Source organism: Ceratotherium simum, chromosome 36 (genome assembly GCF_057802395.1).
Source record: "Ceratotherium simum simum isolate JZ-2026a chromosome 36, ASM5780239v1, whole genome shotgun sequence".
Lineage (NCBI taxonomy): Eukaryota > Metazoa > Chordata > Mammalia > Perissodactyla > Rhinocerotidae > Ceratotherium > Ceratotherium simum.
The window spans coordinates 1,114,538-1,132,442 of record NC_141935.1 but is presented as its reverse complement, the minus strand read 5'-3'; the positions used below and the strand labels follow the sequence as shown (position 1 = coordinate 1,132,442).

Sequence of the window (17,905 nt, the reverse complement as noted above, 5' to 3'; positions counted from 1 at the left end):
AAAAAGAACACCACTTGGAGGGTTTTAAAAAAAATGTGGCTTTTACATCATCACAAGATTATTCTTGCTGCTGTGAGGACTGTAGAGGGTCAGGCTGGAGGCAAGGAGACAAGACAATGGCTGTGACTAGCGTACATGAGAGAGGATGGACTCGTGTTAGAGGGGAGGTGGTGAGAAGCAGCTCGTGGAGCTGACCAGACTTGGCAGTAGACTAGTCGTGTGCGGTCTGTCCCATAGGAGGTGCTCCTTTCCTCCAACCATTCCCCAAATCCATCTCTCGGTCCACAGCTGGGCTCCACCCTGACCAGTCAGCACAAGGCACTTCCTTGGCCACAGCAATTGCTTTCAGGGTGGTCCAGTCACAGGAACCTTTGTTCCCTGGCCTGCTGGATGTAAGAAAGTACATGACCCTGACTGCTGCTGGTGGTCATTCTCAGAGGGGAATAAGCCTGAGAAAACAGCCCAATGGAAAGTTGTCACCCTGGGGGCAGATGGAGAGACCGAAATCCTGAATCCACCATCCAGATGCTCCCCCGACCCCTAGGCTTCCCCTTTAGTAGGTGGAAGGCAAAGAACCTCCCTCGTTCTTATCGCCAGTCTAAGCTGGAGCTCACTCACAATGAAAAGCATCCCAGGTGATATACTAATGGCACCTAGGAACCCCAAATCTGACTTAATACACGTAGGGAGACAAGCCTGAAATAAAATTAACTCCCGGGCTTTCAAGAGAATGGTAACTCATCTTGACAAGTAGGTTCAGGAATTCTGTAGCAGTCGGAAATTTATGAAGTAGGGAATACAAAGGAAACTTATATTTTTGGTTTATGCCATCAACTGTCATTAATAAATTGTATAAATTCAAACTTCTTGTCTTCTTTGCCACAAGTCCAATACCACACATATCCTATGGCAGGCTGCTACTGAGTGATACAGGGTACTTCGTAGGTGGATGAACGGAAACTGCCGATTCAGAGATGCATTTTCCACGCATGGTGCTTAGCCCAGGTAGAAAATCACTGCCCTGGGATAGAACTGCTACGCTGGGCTGTGGACAGCACTTTACAGTCTTTATTTCTCTTCATGGGCAGTCCTAATGTCTACATTCCTCAAAGTCTTTCCCTCAGCAGGGGCAACCTCTTTTCCACTTCAACTGATTTCTGCTCAAATCTGTTTTCTCTGGCATCTAAAGAATAATAAAGTCCAAGTGTATTATAATCATGAGTAGGGGATTCAAGTTTGGCACCCCGTTGTTCATAGTAGTACTTGCCATGAAATGAAGCTAGGGACAGAAAGGGATGGTAAAAGTCCCTATTTAAACGTATGTGTCTATTTGGTTAATCCCATGTCTGATTCCTCATCATTATATACTAAAACACTAGCACAATACTCACCACACAGTAGGTGTGCAATAATTATTTGTTGGACAAATGAAGTTGTACCCCAGTAGTTCCAACCAGCTATGTAAATCACAAAACGTGAATGCTGCAAAAAAACCAACAAAGGCACGTTACTTTATTCCCACATTGTGACAGGACTTCTGGAAACCTGGAGTCCCTGAAAGCCTGGTGGTAACTGAACTGTCTCTAACAGCTATCTTACACCTATGTCAAACATTCAGTGTCCCTAGTGATGTTGGCAACTTGGCAAAATAAAAGACAACAATTCCAAATATTTTAACATTCTTATTGTATAGCTCTCTGGTCAGTCTGCTCCCAGAGACACATTCAGGATAAACACATACTCAAAATTAGATGATTATTTATTTTTCAGGTCTAAAAGGCTTCCAAATATGTAGTAGAAGCCAAATAAAACAATCCTCAGAGAATCAATGTAGAGCAGAATACATAAATATACAAGGTCTGTTTTATAGGATACAAAAATGATAATGTCATCAAATACAAAGAAAAACATTCAAGAAAGGTAGGCAAATTAGCCCATCTTGGCAAAGAATAGATTAACTAAGATGGACCAGGACAGACATCAGGACATCCTAAACATCAGGACAGACATCCTAGACATCAGGACAGAATTTCTTCTCTATGCCTCCCAGCTGCGTGGCTTTCCTCTTCTGGGCTGTGTTGGGAACTTCTGAGCCACCCGCCTCTGGTGCATTATCAGGCATCTCTTCTTCATCAGCCTAAAAAGGAGCAGATAGGGTAAAATACAACAAGGCTCACGCAGCGCCAGGGTGGAGAACAATGAGGCTCTGTCATGTTATTTCCAAGCACGTCTTTGTTGCCTCTTGTATATATTCCCTCTAAAAGCACCTTCCTCAGTCTTTTGTACAGTCACATGCTGTATAACGACATTCCGGTCAATGACAGACCACATACATGAGGTGGTCCCACAAGATTAATACCATGTAGCCTGGGTGTGTAGTAGACTACACCATCTAGGTTTGTGTAAATACGATGTTCACACAACAACGAAATCACCTAAGGATGCATTTCTTAGAAGATGGCCCTGTCGTTAAGCGACACATGACTGTATTTTAATTTTTTATTTCTTTTCACAAGTAACATATAACTGCTACTTAACTCAGTCTGAAAGATGTTATAACTCAGCAAGAACCAGAATGTGTTAATCTCTATGTTCCTGCAATTTGTATTTTGTTAAATGAGGAAACCCTATCAACTTAAACTGGGCAAGTTTTTCCTTCCCCTTTCTTCCATGAAGGGTGTTGTACGAAATGTCAATTTTCCCCTCTCCTCTACCCCTCTCACTCCTTCCAGATTCCTGCCAACTGTCCCTTCTCAGTACTAAAAAAGAAAACTTAGAAAAAAGAATGAGTCACCTTTCATCTCTCTATACTACTACCCCAAGAACATGAAAAAAATTAAGTGAATGCTGCCTGCCCCCTAGTTGCTGTCAACAGATGATAACCGTCAGGAAAAAGTCTACTGTTGGCTGAGCTACTAGGCTATTCTGCTGAATAATTATTTAGAAGGTTGCAATACGGAGAAAAAGATTAACTAGCCATTCCAGAGTATCTAGTAAACAATTACGCATCTATACATACACACTCATGGACTAACAATAGTCACAAAATCAGAGCTGTACAAATATCATACCTTCGGCTTCTGTCTTGCATGCTTCTCTGTCCACTGCCTGGCATTCTTGAGGAAGACTGGCTTATTATATTTAAATTCTGAGGACTGGGATGAAATCAGAGAAAAGTGAATGGACAGAGAACAGATTTGCAGTGGTGAGCTCCAGCTGCTACCACTGTCCTCATGAACAGAGTCAGAGGCAGAGAGAAAGCAGGATGTGTCACAGAAGAAGTGCAGATACTCACTATGTCAGCCATGAGCGGGTCGTCAGGGTTGGGCTCTGACATGAGCAGCTGAATGGAAGTCAGCACAGTTGCAATGTTGAGGGATGGTCTCCAGGCTCCCTGCACAGACAGACAGGTAGCTGCTTTTGTCTTACCAACAACGTGATACTGGAATTCAGGTTTTATAGACGAGAACCACAGAGTGCTGTAGTCAACCCCTGACCCAACACTCACTTTGGGCGGCAGTTTGAGAATATCGAGACATATCCTTCCAGCAGAATCAATGTTTGGATGATAGATTGGAGTTAGAAATCGGATCTGAGGAGGTTCAAATGGGTACCTGTGAAAGCACAGGACAAAAGGGGATTTTCACTGCAACATTGCTGATTAATACATACAAACAGCTTCCTGGTATCTAGTCAGGAAACCAGTCTTTGAGAGGCAAACCTTTTCTCTCTCCAAATTTTTATTACGAAACTTTACAAACAATAGAAAAGCTGAAATAACAGTATCAAAAACATTCATATACCCACCACCTGATCAAGCCGCCGCCTCACCCTCTAAATTCTTCAGCATGTGTCTCCTAAGAATAAGGTCCTTCTCCCATATACCTGTAATACTATCAGTATACCTGTGAAAAAATGACAAAACTATTCCCCAATATCACCTACTATTCAGATTTCCTCAACTGGCCCCCCAATTTTCTTACAGATGGGTTTTAAAACCAGGATCCAATTAAAACTATACATTGCATTTGGCTATTATGTCTCTTGTGGAACACAAACCTTGGAAAATCCCCAGTCCATTTTCAGAACTGATGCACCACATGATTATTAAGCTACTTCACTCAGGACTTTACCAAGTGTGGCCAGGATCTGACCTGGTGAATAGATGTCTACATTTCAATGGCTGGACATTCATTTCTTTCCTTCCCCATTCTGCACAGAACTCCAACAACTACCACTCACTCGGTGAGAGCCTTAAAGGAGACGTGAATTAAAAGGGGACTTAACATAGCAACAGAAAGCAGAATGGTAGTCACCAGGTGCTGGGGGAGGGGGGTTGGGGAGTTACTGTTTAATGGGTACGGATTTTCAGTTTGGGAAGATGAAAAGATTCTAGAGATGGCTGCATAACAATGTGAATGTCTTTAATGCCACTGAACCATATACTTAAAATGGTTTAAATGGTCAATTTTATGTATATTTTATCACAATGAAAAAAGCAGGGGCCTTAAATATGATCTAGCTCAATTTTAGAGAAGGAAACCGAACTCCGGAGAGATATAACAACTTGCCTAAGGTCACATTAAGTCATGATAAGACAAGGATTAAAATTCGGGTCCTTTAATGCCTACATTTAACACTCTACTACACCTCTCTGTCTTCCAATAACTGTGCTTTACCTTGTGACTTTAGAACCTAATTCACACTAACCTCTCAGGAACGATAACTTCCAGCTTGAAAACACCTTTTTCATAAGGTGTGTTGGCCCCACCTAATATTTCTTAAAAAAAAAAAAAGAAAAAGTTAAAAGGGAATTGGATGATTTGAATTTCCACACCACATGGACCTCGTGAGGTCTGTGGTCCTAATACAGAAGCTGAGTCTAGGACAAAAATTCTCTCTCAGGGCTTTAACAAATCCTCATGCAATGCACCACTCTACCTAACAGTTGATGGTGTCAGTGAAGGGCACACAGAAGATCTGAAACAGAAGTTGGAAGAGGCTGGCGGCAGATCAGATACCAGCTGCAGATCTGTTTTGTTTGGCTGCAGTATTCTAGTCATTTCTGTTTCCTCTCTGGCCTCACAGATATTTGAGATGGTGATCTTTGGTCTAAACACTGTTTCAGAGCTGATGCCCAAGCTCAGCTCTTGGCTATAAATCAGCAGAAAGTATAATAAAAGGCCCAAGAAGAAATGTCAAGCCAACCTTTCATAAATGTAAACAAATGAGGGCAAATGAGGATGGTAGGGCACTGTGACCTTGGGACTGTTCCCTGCTTTGCAAGAACATACAAATGTTCAAAAGCACAACCTTCAGTAGGGTCATGACTCATCACAGGCTTGATGTGATACTTACGAGCTCGCAGATCATCCATTTGGTCCTTATCTTGCCAGCACGAGATGCCTGGGGGTGGTTCTGTGGCTAACAGGTTCAGCTCTCTCTTCAGACGTGAAGCTCTCTGCATGATCCTCAGGTAAAAGGAACCACACACAGTCCACCGCTCCACACCAAGAAGAGCTTGCTGGGTTTCACTAGGGAGAAAGGGGCAACCAGGAAATGGTCAGCAATAGTGACCTGAGTTGTAGCACACGGCTACAATTGAGTGAAGGTTAAGCAGATTCCTCGTATTAATCCCTATTCTAAGAAAGGAGTCTGCGTTTTTTCCATTTCCTTCTTGTTATCTAGTCAAGCAAATAAATTTTAAAAATAAAGTATAAAAAATGCAAAAAGTCCTACAAACAACAAAATCTATGTTTAAAATTTTGTGTATGCGTGTGAGGAAGATCAGCCCTGAGCTAACATCCATGCCAATCCTTCTCTTTTTGCTGAGGAAGACTGGCCCTGAGCTAACATCCATGCCCATCTTGCTCCACTTTATGTGGGATGCTGCCACAGCATGGCCTGACAAGTGGTGTGTTGGTGCATGCCCGGATCCAGACCTGGGCCGCCAGCAGCGGAGCACGGGCACTTAACTGCTACGCCACGGGGCCAGCCTGCTTTGTTGTAAATCTGTTTCCACTGATAAATTATAAACTCACGAGGCAGAGCCTGGCTCTCATTTTGCTTGCCACTGCATCCTCAGCATGCCTGGCACAGAAAAGGACTGGACGAATATTAGCTGTGGAAGTCTACGTATGCTTTGTGAGGAGAGCAAGGAGAATGATACAGAGACAGTCAACACTCCGAGATACAGTTATGCATCACTTAATGATGGGATACATTCTGAGAAATGCGTCGTTAGGCGATTTTGTCATTGTATGAACATCACAGAATGTACTTACACAAACCTAGATGGTACAGCCTACTACACACCTCGTCTATACGGTGCTAACCTTACAGGACCACCGTTGTATGAGATCCATCGTTGACCAAAATGTCATTATGCAGCACATGATTGTATTTATAAGCTAAAGCTTAAATGTCTGAGGTGCTCTCCATGTATTTTGGATTCCATAAATCCTCCCAATTCTTCAAAGATCCCACTCCATCGACTAATTCATCTTCCTCTAGTATTTCCAACCTTTCCTTCTTCCCATCAACAAATATGCTCAAAATCTCTCTCATCTAAAACAAACCCCAGACACAAACCCACTCACACCCTTCTCAGCTCTAGTTCTTCTCCCAGCAACTACTCAAAGGACAACTTTTTCATACATGAGGCACAAATATCATCTCCCAGTTTGTGGCTTGTCTTTCCACTTTACTCCTGGTGTCTTGTGATGAACAAACACTCTTAATATTAATGTAATCAATTTTAAAATCTTTTCCTTTACATTTATACTTTTTGTGTATTAAAATTTTCCTTACCCCCAAACTTAAAGATATCTTCCTACATATTCTTCTAAAAGTATTATAATTTTGCTTTCCCATTTAAATCTTTAATCTACCAGGAATTGATTTTTGTGTATAGTATGAGTTAGGGGTCAATTTTCATTTGTTTTCCCATATGAATAACCAATTGTCCTAGACTTATTTATTGAAAAGTCCATCCTTTCCCTGCCGATATTGTCATAAATTAAATTTCCATACCTGTGGATATGTTTTGGGATTCTCAAATTTGTTCCATTGGTCAACTGATTATCCTTGAGCCAGTATCCCACTGTTTTAATTACTGTAGCTAATTAATAAGACGTGATAAATGGTAAGTTGAGTTCCTCCATCTTGTTCTTTTTCTTCAGAAATGTCTTGGTTACTCTTGGTCCTCTGCTCTTCCAAATAAATTTTAGAATCAGCTCATAAAAGTCCACAGACACAGGGGCTGGCCCGGTGGCGCAAGCAGTTAAGTGCACGTGCTCTGCTGCATCGGCCTGGGGTTTGCAGGTTCGGGTCCCAGGCGCGCACCGACGCACTGCTTGGCAAGCCATGCTGAGGTGGCGTCCCGTATAAGTTGGAGAAAGATCGGCACTGATGTTAGCCCAGAGCCAGTCTTCCTCAGCAAAAAAAGAGGATGTTTGGCAGATGTTAGCTCAGGGCTCATCTCCTCACACACACACACACAAAAAGTCCACAAATATATATATACATACACACATAGAAACCTGTTGTGATCTGGATTGTATTTACACTGACTACAGATCAATTTGAGAACTGACATCTTTATGACATTGGGTCCTATGATCTACAAACATGATATGTTTAGGTCTCTTTTGATGCTTTTCAATAGTTTTATAATTTTCTCTATAAGGGCTTGACTTTTGTTAGATTTATTCCTAAGTATTTTATATTTTTGTTACCTTTTTAAAACTCTATTTTCTACCTATTTCTTATTGGTGTGTGTAAATATAATTGATTTTTAACCAAAATCTTAATGCTAATGATGAATTCATCTGGGCGGTGGAGGTAGGGATGGTAATGCTGCGTGGCCAGTCATATCATCTCCAAATAATCAGTTATTTCTTCCCTTCTAATCCTTTTCCCACCTTCTATTCTGGCTAAAACTTCCTGTACAATGTTGAATAGAAGAGCTGATAGCTGGGATTCTTGCCCCTTTTCTAACCTTAAAAGGAAAACTTTTAACACTATGCTTATGGGTTAAGACTGGCCTATAATTCTAATTTTGTCTTTGTCAGGTATCAAGGTTATGCTAGCCTCCTAAAGTGTGTTAGGGAATGCTGTCTCTTTTTACATACTGTGGAATAGTCTGGGAGATGATTTGTTCCCACGATGCTTGGCAGAACTCCATCTGGTACTAGTGTTTCCAATGTGAGATTTTTACCTACAAATCTAACTTCTTTAAATATTAGAGTATTATTCAAGTTTTCTCTTTATTCTTGAGTCAACTTTGGCAAGTTTTTCCATAAATTTATCTATTTCATCCAGTTTTAAATTTGTTAATAGTTACCTTTTTAATCTGTGTAGCATCTGTACTTATGCTTTCATTTTCATTTCTAATATTGCTTATCTGTTGCATCTATTTTTTTCTCTGATCAATCTTGCCAGGCATGTGTCCATTTTACTAGTTTTTGCAAAGACTATTTTACAGTTCCTCACTGTTGGAAATTTATTTTCTATTTCAATTATTTTTGCTATCTTTTCCATCCTTCTACTTTCTTAGTTTTTTTCCTTTTTCACTTAGGTTGTATGCTTAATTTTTCATTTTTCTTTTTAATTGTAAACATATGAGACATTGCCTTCTAAGTACCACTGCACCCCAAAGTTGTGATGTATAGAATATTTATTCTTCCATTCTCAATGTTTTCTAATTTCCATCATGATTTCTTTAGGAACAGGTTTCTTAATTTTCAAACATGCAAGGGCTTCCTAGTTATATGTTATTGATTTCGAATGTCGTTTTTGATATCTTTTGTAATTTTTTGTCCTGCTTTATTGCAAAATACGAGTCAATTTTCATAAATGCCCCATGTGTGCATAAAAAGAATGTCTATCACAAAGTTACTAGGGGCAGGGTCCTATATGTGCCCATTAGAAAAGCCTGTCAGTTGTTGTTCGAATCTTGTGCATCCTTACTGATTTCTTCCTCCTAGGTGATTTATCAATTATTAAGAGTGATGTTTAACAGATGGATCATTCTGATGTGAAATCTCTAATTTCTCCTTGCAGTTTCGTCAATTTTTGCCTTATATATTTTAGGCTAGGCCGTTAGATACATAAAAGTTTAGAATTGTTACATATTCCTAGCAAATTATAGTTTTTTTCATTATTAGAGAACACTCTCTCCTCTACTAATGCTTTTTCCTTAAAGTGTATTTCATATTAAAGCTCTCCCAGCTTTCTTCTGGTTTGTATTTGCTTGGGATTTTGTTTTTCATTCTTTTATTTTCAACCTTTCTGTATCTTTAGGCTTTAGATGTACCTCTTGTATATGGCTGGGTTTTTAAAACCCAGTCTTCAAATCTTTATCTTTTAACTGGTATATTTAATATATTTACATTTATCAATACTAGTTATCTACTGCTGTAAAACACAAAACTTAGTGAAAGAAAATAACAACTGTTTTATCTGTTCATAACTCTGTAGGCAGCAATTTGAGCTGGGCTCAGCTAACAGTCCTTCTGTTGGTCTTGCCTGGGGTTCTTTACGTGGTGTCAGTTATCTGGAGGCTCTAGTGGCAGCTGACTGGACTAGGAGGTCTAAACTGGGGCGGGTCATCTCTATTCCACCTTTGACGGCAGGGCTGGCAAAGTCATACTGCAGAGGGGCATACAGAGTTGGGAGGAATTATGGACATCTTTGCAAACAACCTACCACATCATAATTACTGATGTACTTAGATTTGTTCCTACATCTTATTTTGTATTTTCCACTTGTCCTTCTTTTTCTAATTTTCTTTCTTTTTTTTTTTTGTGAGGAAGATCAGCCCTGAGCTAACATCCATGCCAATCTTCCTCTTTTTTTTGCTGAGGAAGACTGGCCCTGAGCTAACATCTATTGCCAATCCCCTTCCTTTTTTTCCCCCAAGCCCCAGGAGATAGTTGTATGTCATAGATGCACATCCTTCTAGTTGCTGTACGTGGGATGCCACCTCAGCATGGCCAGAGAAGCAGTGGGTCGGTGCGCACCCGTGATCCGAACCCGGGCCACCAGTAGCGGAGCGCACGCACGGAACTGCTAAGCCACGTGGCCGGCCCCTCTAATTTTCTTTTTCTCTTCTTTTGGGCTGATTTATTTTCTCATTCCATTTTCCCCCTCTACTAGCTTGGAAGTTATAAACCATATTTGTATTACTTTGACAAATTATCATATAGATTTTAACGTGCATATTTAACTTATCAAAGTCTAAGGTACCAGTACCTTTATCCTCCTCCCAAACAATACAAGGACATTGGAATGATTGAACTCTGATCACACCCTAGACTTTTGACTTACACGGTTTTGTATTTAATTCTACCATTTTCTTTAAATCCAACAAAGCACTGTTATTATTATTTTATATAGCCAAAGTTTAAGAAGTACTGGGTGAAAAATTTCCAAATATAATTAAAAAAGAAATAACAACCTACAGACCCAGAAAGAGCAGTGATATCCAAGCAGGATAAATACAAAGAAAACCACACCTAGGCATGTCAGAATTAAACTGTTAAAAACCAAAGATAAAGAAGAAAATCTTAAAGCAGTCAGAGGAAGAAAGACACATTACACATAGGTGAACAATGATAAGAAGACAAGGATATTAAAAATGATATAAGTATATTCCACATGTTCAAGAAGTAGTGAAGAGCATGAGCATGTTAAGAAACTTGGAAGATATAAACAAGATGCAAAGTAAACTTCTAGAAATGAAAATTACCATGTCCGAGATTAAAAATATACTGTATGGGATTAAGAACAGATTAGACACTGTAGAAGAAAAGATTAACGAATTTTAAGACATAGTAATACATACAATCCAAAATGAAACAAGAGTAAAAAACTGTCAAAGAATGAACAGACCCTCATCAAATGCCTGTGGAGACATCGAAACCTCTGGTTTCAGAGTATTTAAACTAAGGCTGTAGAGCAGTTACTAACGAGTTAAAGATCTCACTAGGTTAGAAGTAGAACATTCAACTGTGGCCCAGGAGAACCACAACAAGGATGGGAGTGTCAAGAGGGTGCTCCAGAGGCCAAAAGAGTATGAAAGAGAAGACTCCTCCTATCCTTGGCCATCCTGAGCAAGGTGAAGGAGATTTAAAAGACCCAAAGTTTACTTATCGGATATGGCGAGGGGTCTGCCAGCTCCTTCTATGAGTTACTGACTTAAATTATATATTATTTTATATTATTTAACTTTTGCAATGGACCTATATAACAAGAATGGTTGAAAGACATGATGTGTGGTAAGAAAACAATTCTGGGTAAATAAGGGCAACAGGCATTCTAAGTATTCCACATATAAGAACATCAGATAAAACTGTATATTTTGTAAAATCCTTAATCAAGGGCTTCAATGGTAGTGATAAAATGGCACGAAGGTTACATAAATACACCAAAAGAATTGTATGTTTTATCCACCATGCATGTTTAGCACTGAAGGGAATTTAGATATCATTTAATTCAAACTGTTTAATACAGACAAAAGAAATAAGACTCAAAAAAAGTGAAATGGCTTTTCTGTTCAAAAATTAATTAATGGTTATCTCTAGATCAGTGTGACTATGAATAACTTCTTTATACTTTTTTTCTACAATGATATTATAATAATGCTAACAGTAAATTATTATAGAAAAAATAATATCTTATTTTCCCTTGAAAACAATGTATGGATCTGCCTGAACCTGTCTGCCAGGCTGTGCCTAATTTTCATCTTCTAAATTCTCCATTTCCCCTCAACTGAGCTTTTTTAACTAGCAAGTACAATCCCAATTTCTCTAAGACCACTTGTAGGAGCTTTAGCATAAAAGCTTGAAGATGTAACATCAGCTCACCCTTGCTAATTATCCAGTATCCTAATTCTGGGAAATTAAACCTATCTTGATAATTGTCTGATAGCACAAAACCTATAAGAACAGGAGCCTATGCTGCTCTTGCAAATCCCATGTCCCAAAAGAGTCTAGACTAGGGTTGTCAGATAAAATACAGGATGTCCAGTTACATCTGAATTTAAAATAAATAAATAAATTTTTAGTATAAGTATGTATGTCCCAAAAAAGGAAAAAAGAACAGAATAGAATATTAATGAGCTATAGGATAACATTAAACAGACTAATACACACATAACTTGAGTTGGGGGGGCAGAAAAAATATTTGAAGAAATAACAGCCAAGAAGTTCTCAAATGTGATGAAAACTATAAACTTACAGATTCATGATGCTCAAGGAACCACAAGCATAAGAAACATGAAGAAAACACCATGACCCATCCTAATTAAATTGCAGAAAATCAGTGATAAAGAGAAAACTTAAGTGCAGCAAGAAAAAAATAAGACCTATTACTTAAAGAGGAACAGGCAGCAGATGTCTCCTCAGGAACAATGCATGCCAGAAGACCGTGGAACAACATCTTCAAAGTATGGAGAGAGAAACTTCCGTTAGAATTCTATATCTGGCAAAAATTAAGAAGATAAAATGGAACAATAAGGAAACATAAGAGTAAATCTTTGTGACCTTGTGCTGAGCAAGGTCTTCTTATATACGACATGAAGAGCACAAGAGACAAAAGAAAAAATAAACTGGATTTCACCAAACTTCAAAACTTTTGTGCTTCAAAGGACACCATGAAGAAAGTGAGAAGACAATACACAAAAGGGGAGAAAATATTTACAGATCATTTACAAATATTTACAAACCTGATAAGGTACTTGTTTCCAGAATACAAAAATAACTCAAAAATAAAAAGACAACCCAATTAAAAAATGGACAAAGGATCCGAATAGATATTTCTCCAAAGAAGATATACAAATGACCAATAAGCACATGAAAACATGCCCAACATTATTAGTCACTAGGGAAATGGAACGCAAAACCAAAATGAAATGTAATGTAACCTCACAACCACTAGGAGTTATAATCAAAAAGATAATATCTAAGTGTTGGTAAGGACGTGGACAAACTGGAATCCTCACAGGTTACTGATGGGAATGCAAAATGATGCAGGTGCCTTGGAAAAGAGCCTGCCAGTTCCTCAAAATGTTTAACAGAGGTACCTTATGACCTTGCAATTCTGTTCGTAGGAATATACTTAAGAGAACTGAAAATATATGTCCACACAAAAATCTGTAAACGAATGTTCACAACAGCATTTTTCATTAAAGCCAAAAAACAGAAACAACCCAAATGTCCGTCAACTGAAGAACGGATAAACAAAATGTGCTATGTCCATACAATGGAATATCATTTGGCAGTAAAAAGAACCGAAGTACTGGGGGCTGGCCCAGTGGCGCAAGCAGTTAAGTGCATGCGCTCCGTTGCTGCTGCTGCTGCTGCGGCCCGGGGTTCGCCAGTTCGGATCCCAGGCATGCACCGACGCACTGCTTGGCAAGCCATGCTGTGGCGGCCCGCCATATAAAGTGGAGGGATGTTAGCCCAGGGCCAGCCTTCCTCAGCAAAAAAGGAGGAGGATTGGCAGATGTTGGCTCAGGGCTGATCTTCCTCACACACAAAAAAAAAAAAGAACCAAAATACTGACGCATGCTAATACTATAACATGGATGAACCTTGAAAACATTACGCTACGTGAAAGAAGCCAGTCATAATAGGTCATATACTGTATGATTCCATTTACACGAAATGACTAGAGTAGGCAAATCCATAGATACAGGAAATAGATTAGTGGTTGTCAGGGACTAGGGGAAAATGGGAGGGGAGTGACTGCTAATGGACACAATGCTTCTTTTGGGGGTGATGAAAATGGATTGCAGGGATGGTTGCACAACTTTTGAGTATGCTAAAAACTCCTGAATTGTACACTGTAACAGGTAAACTGTATGATACGTGAATTTTATCTCAATAAGGATGATACAAAAACCTGGAAACAACCTAAATGTTTACCAGCAGGTGAATGGATAAATAAATGGTGGCATAGCTATAAAATGGAACACTAAAAAGGAATGAACTATTGATATACACAACAATATAGATGAATCTCAGAATAATCATGCTGAGTGAAAACAGCCAGACAAAAAGCGTATATACTATTTGGTTCCCTTTACATAAAACCGAAAAAACATAAACTAGTCTACAGTAATATAAAGTAGATTAGTGGTTGCTTGCAGATGGGGGAGTGAGGGAAGGGGTGGGAAGAAGGGATTACTAAGGGACATGAGGAAACTTCAGAAATGTTGGATATGTTCACTGTCTTGATTGTGGTAATGGTTTCACAAGTGCATATTAAAGTCAAAACCTATCAAATTGTACACCTTACATATATGCAGCTTACTATACATCAGCTATATTTTAGCAAAGCTGATTAAAAAAATTATCACTGGGGCCGGCCCAGTGGCAGCCCAGGGTTCCCAGGTTTGGATCCCAGGCGTGCACCAGCGCACCGCTTGTCAAGCCATGCTGTGGCAGTGTCCCATATCAAGTAGAGGAAGATGGGCACAGAAGTTAAACCAGGGCCAATCTTCCTCAGCAAAAAAGAGGAGGATTGGCATCGGATGTTAGCTCAGGGCTGATGTTCCTCACACACACACAAAAATAAATAAAAATAAATAAAAACAAAAAAATTATCATTGAGTGAAAAGCTAATCACCAATGCTACAGAGATGGAAATATGAAGCGAAAAGTTAAAGAAAAGGAGGGTTCTTAATCAGAAAATAAAAGTTTAGGATATATGAAAGATTGAAACACTGAATTTCTCTAATGCTTAAGTCTCAGAGTAAAACCACATATACTTTAATGTAAATACAGAAAAAACTGATGTGTGAAATTACTACATCGGGTACTCCCATCAGTACACAAATTATTCATCCATATAGTAAATGCTTTTTGAGAGATAAATGCTACCATTTTTATTAAAGTTTATTTTAATAACTATACAAATGACTTCAAATCTTGCATTTATAGCATCATTAAGGATCTGAATCACTTAAATTTCCAAATTATATTTTACAGTATTTTATGAGGGAAAATAAATGCTGTAGTAAATCTGAAAATTCAAATAGATCTCAAGATAGACCCCTATTATATGTCGAAGGTCCATGATACTATATATTTAATTAATAACTTGTCTCTTCTTCCATTAGACCGAAAGCTCTTTGAGGGTAAATTTCCTATTTTTTTCTTCTGTGCCTGGCTTAATAAATATTTTCAAATAAATGGTGAGAGATCAAGTGGGGATGTTATGAAAACAGGTCAACTTCGCAAGCAAAGCCTTACATGGACACACAGTCTTGACACAGTCTCTGCATGTCAGGGTCTGGTTCTTCACTTTATAGTCTAAAAATTCAAGTCAGCAGTAAACCTAAATTCGACAGTGCTTAGATATACTAACTCATGTCAAGCTCACTCACAAAGACTTAAATATTAATTAAAAGGCAAATTCATTAATTTGTAAAACTACAGTAAAAATTTTAATTCTATATATTCTCTCCCTAAGTTATTTCTACTCGGGAAACATTGTAATCAGAAGACTACCTGACTGCCACAGATCGTAGTTAGTTGATGGTTGTAATTTATGATACTCATAACTTAGACTGGTGCCTCTGTCAACCACAGGGATATATGTTCAGAAGAAACTAAGTTTGCCTACTGATCGGGTCAAGACACTCTCCTGAATCACGTTGGAAAGACCAAATGGTCCTTTGGTTCTCCTTTTTCCAATCTCCAGGCATGCTGCTCCTCCACAATAACAGTCTCTCAGAAATATTTAAGCAGAATTAACACTATACGTGAGCTAATATGTTAAACACAATCAATTATACTGCAACCGTCTTTCATATAAATCATTCTTTTTTTTTTTTTTTTTTTTTTTTAAAAGATTTTATTTATTTATTTTTTCCCCCAAAGCCCCAGCAGATAGTTGTATGTCATAGCTGCACATCCTTCTAGTTGCTGTATGTGGGATGCGGCCTCAGCATGGCCGGAGAAGCGGTGCGTCGGTGCACGCCCGGGATCCGAACCCGGGCTGCCAGCAGCGGAGCGCGTGCACTTGACCGCTAAGCCACCGGGCCAGCCCCTATAAATCATTCTTTAAACTACTGTCAAATTTCCTTAACCACACCTTTAAGACCATCATTTCTTGGAGCAAGTTATTCACTACTTAACCTCATCTTGTATACACAAATCCTTACCACTTTTTCTTAGGAAGCAAATACAGAGAATCAAGGACAATAAAACAAGCATCCACAAGTAATAAGGTCTACCTTTATATAAAACAGTGGAAGCGTATGGTAAAGGAAATAGCACAGGGTGAGAACAAAAAGGACAATTTCTCTAAAGGAGGCAGCCAGACCCGTCTCACTATATTCACACAAAGAGGTCTACGGCGCTCCTCATCAACTACTGCCTGTTCTGTCGGTATACAGGTTCTGTACTGTCTAGCTCAAATCCACTACGGACTCCGCACAAAATAGTCTTCAGCCACGCGGACCTCTTCCTGACGCCTGTGAACGTCTCCTCCTCTCCCACACCAGCAGGACAGACCTCCCCTCCTCGCCCACACGTAAGGGACGAACGTCCCCCCTGACCCCGCACCCGCCGGCCCGCCGACTCCCGTCTCCCCCGCACCCGCGGGACCGCCGGCCGCCCCACCCCCGTCTCCCCCGCACCCGCGGGACCGCCGGCCGCCCCACCCCCGTCGCCCCCGCACCCGCCGGCCCCCACCCCCGTCGCCCCCGCACCCGCCGGCCCGTCGGCCCCCACCCCCGTCGCCCCCCTCCGCCCGCATCGGCGGGACGAACGTCCTCGTTCTGTAAGCTGTGTGTTTAAACTCACGGCGCCCCCGCGCGCAGCCCTGCGGTAACTGAAGAAAGTTTGAACCACAGCGAGCGAGACACGGGTCGGGGAACAGACGGCGCAGGAAGCTCGCGCACGCACACGCACCAAGCAGGTACACGCACGCAGCCCCGCGCGAGCGCCCGCGCTGTCCTCTCCTGGGAGGAGCTCCAGCCGGGGCAGGAGGGCGGTTCCAGGGCGCTGGCCTCTACGACTGGACGTGCTGTCCGAGCCTCCGCTCCACAGCCGCCTTCTTGGGCTCCCTTCCGGAAGGAGGACACCTCCTCGTCAGGCAGAACTGGGGCTCCCTCTCCCGACACAGCGACCTCCGCCGGGAAGCCCCTTCCTCACCTGCGCGCTCCCCTCACAAGGCAGCAGCGCGTGAACCGGCATCCACCGCGCCTGCGCGAGCCCGGGCGGTCGGGTCGCCCCCGCCTCCCGCCTGCGAGACTGCGACTGGCCCGCAGCGGGGCCGGGGAGGAGCGCAGCCTCCTATTGGCCAGCGCTCTGAGCCGGCCTCCGCTCACGCAGCTTTCAAATTGGAGCGCGCGCTGGCGCCGTCCGCCCTGCACACGTTGCCACACAGAGACGCCTCCCGGCACTGCCCGGCTGCACCGCCTTGGGTGGCCAGTACTGCTCCACGTTTCGGTTACGCGGTCGGCAGTGCTTGTCAGAGCAGAGAAGGAGCTGGAAATCACCTCAAAGAAGGAATAGTGAAATGAAACGGAGATACTTGATCTGGGGAAGGGCGTACGTGGTACTTCTCTTCGTTTAAGTATTTTTCACCTGGAAGATTTTACTGCTTCAGAGGACACGTCTAAGACCAAGGGGTGAATATTAAAGCGATACAAAATTTAGCTCAATAAAGCATTCTAGCGATTACAAATCTGAAGAACAGAACAGGTAAACCTGGGAGATAGTGAAGTCTTTCCTCACTGGGAGTTGGTTAGGGATGGCGCAGAAGGGATGCTTGCATTGGGTGGCGTTTGGAAGAGATGACTTTTAAGCCTTTTCTAACTCTAAAAGTGTGGTCCTACCTGACCAAGAAAGTACCTGGTCATAGCTGAGCCAGCCTTGACTTCTCGAAGGTT

The 17,905-nt window shown here is 41.1% G+C and overlaps 1 protein-coding gene across 5 annotated transcripts; it reads right to left on the bottom strand.

Moving 5' to 3' along the window:
* Positions 1-1,741: 1,741 nt before the first annotated feature.
* UBE2T (ubiquitin conjugating enzyme E2 T) lies at positions 1,742-17,258 on the bottom strand. Of its 5 annotated transcripts, none has more exons than XM_087424273.1 (7): positions 17,166-17,258; positions 5,359-5,534; positions 4,711-4,780; positions 3,509-3,614; positions 3,296-3,394; positions 3,072-3,155; positions 1,742-2,137 (listed from the first exon to the last, which is right to left on the bottom strand). In XM_087424273.1, exons 2-7 carry the CDS (start codon positions 5,465-5,467, stop codon positions 2,012-2,014), a joined length of 594 nt encoding a protein of 197 aa, XP_087280399.1. In that variant the 5' UTR covers positions 5,468-5,534; positions 17,166-17,258; the 3' UTR covers positions 1,742-2,011. The 5 variants fall into 5 exon arrangements, with proteins under 5 accessions (XP_087280399.1, XP_087280398.1, XP_014649642.1 ...); XM_087424272.1 differs by lacking the exon at positions 17,166-17,258 and adding an exon at positions 16,815-17,159; XM_014794156.2 differs by lacking the exon at positions 17,166-17,258 and adding an exon at positions 16,923-17,159.
* Between the last annotated feature and the right edge of the window lie 647 nt (positions 17,259-17,905).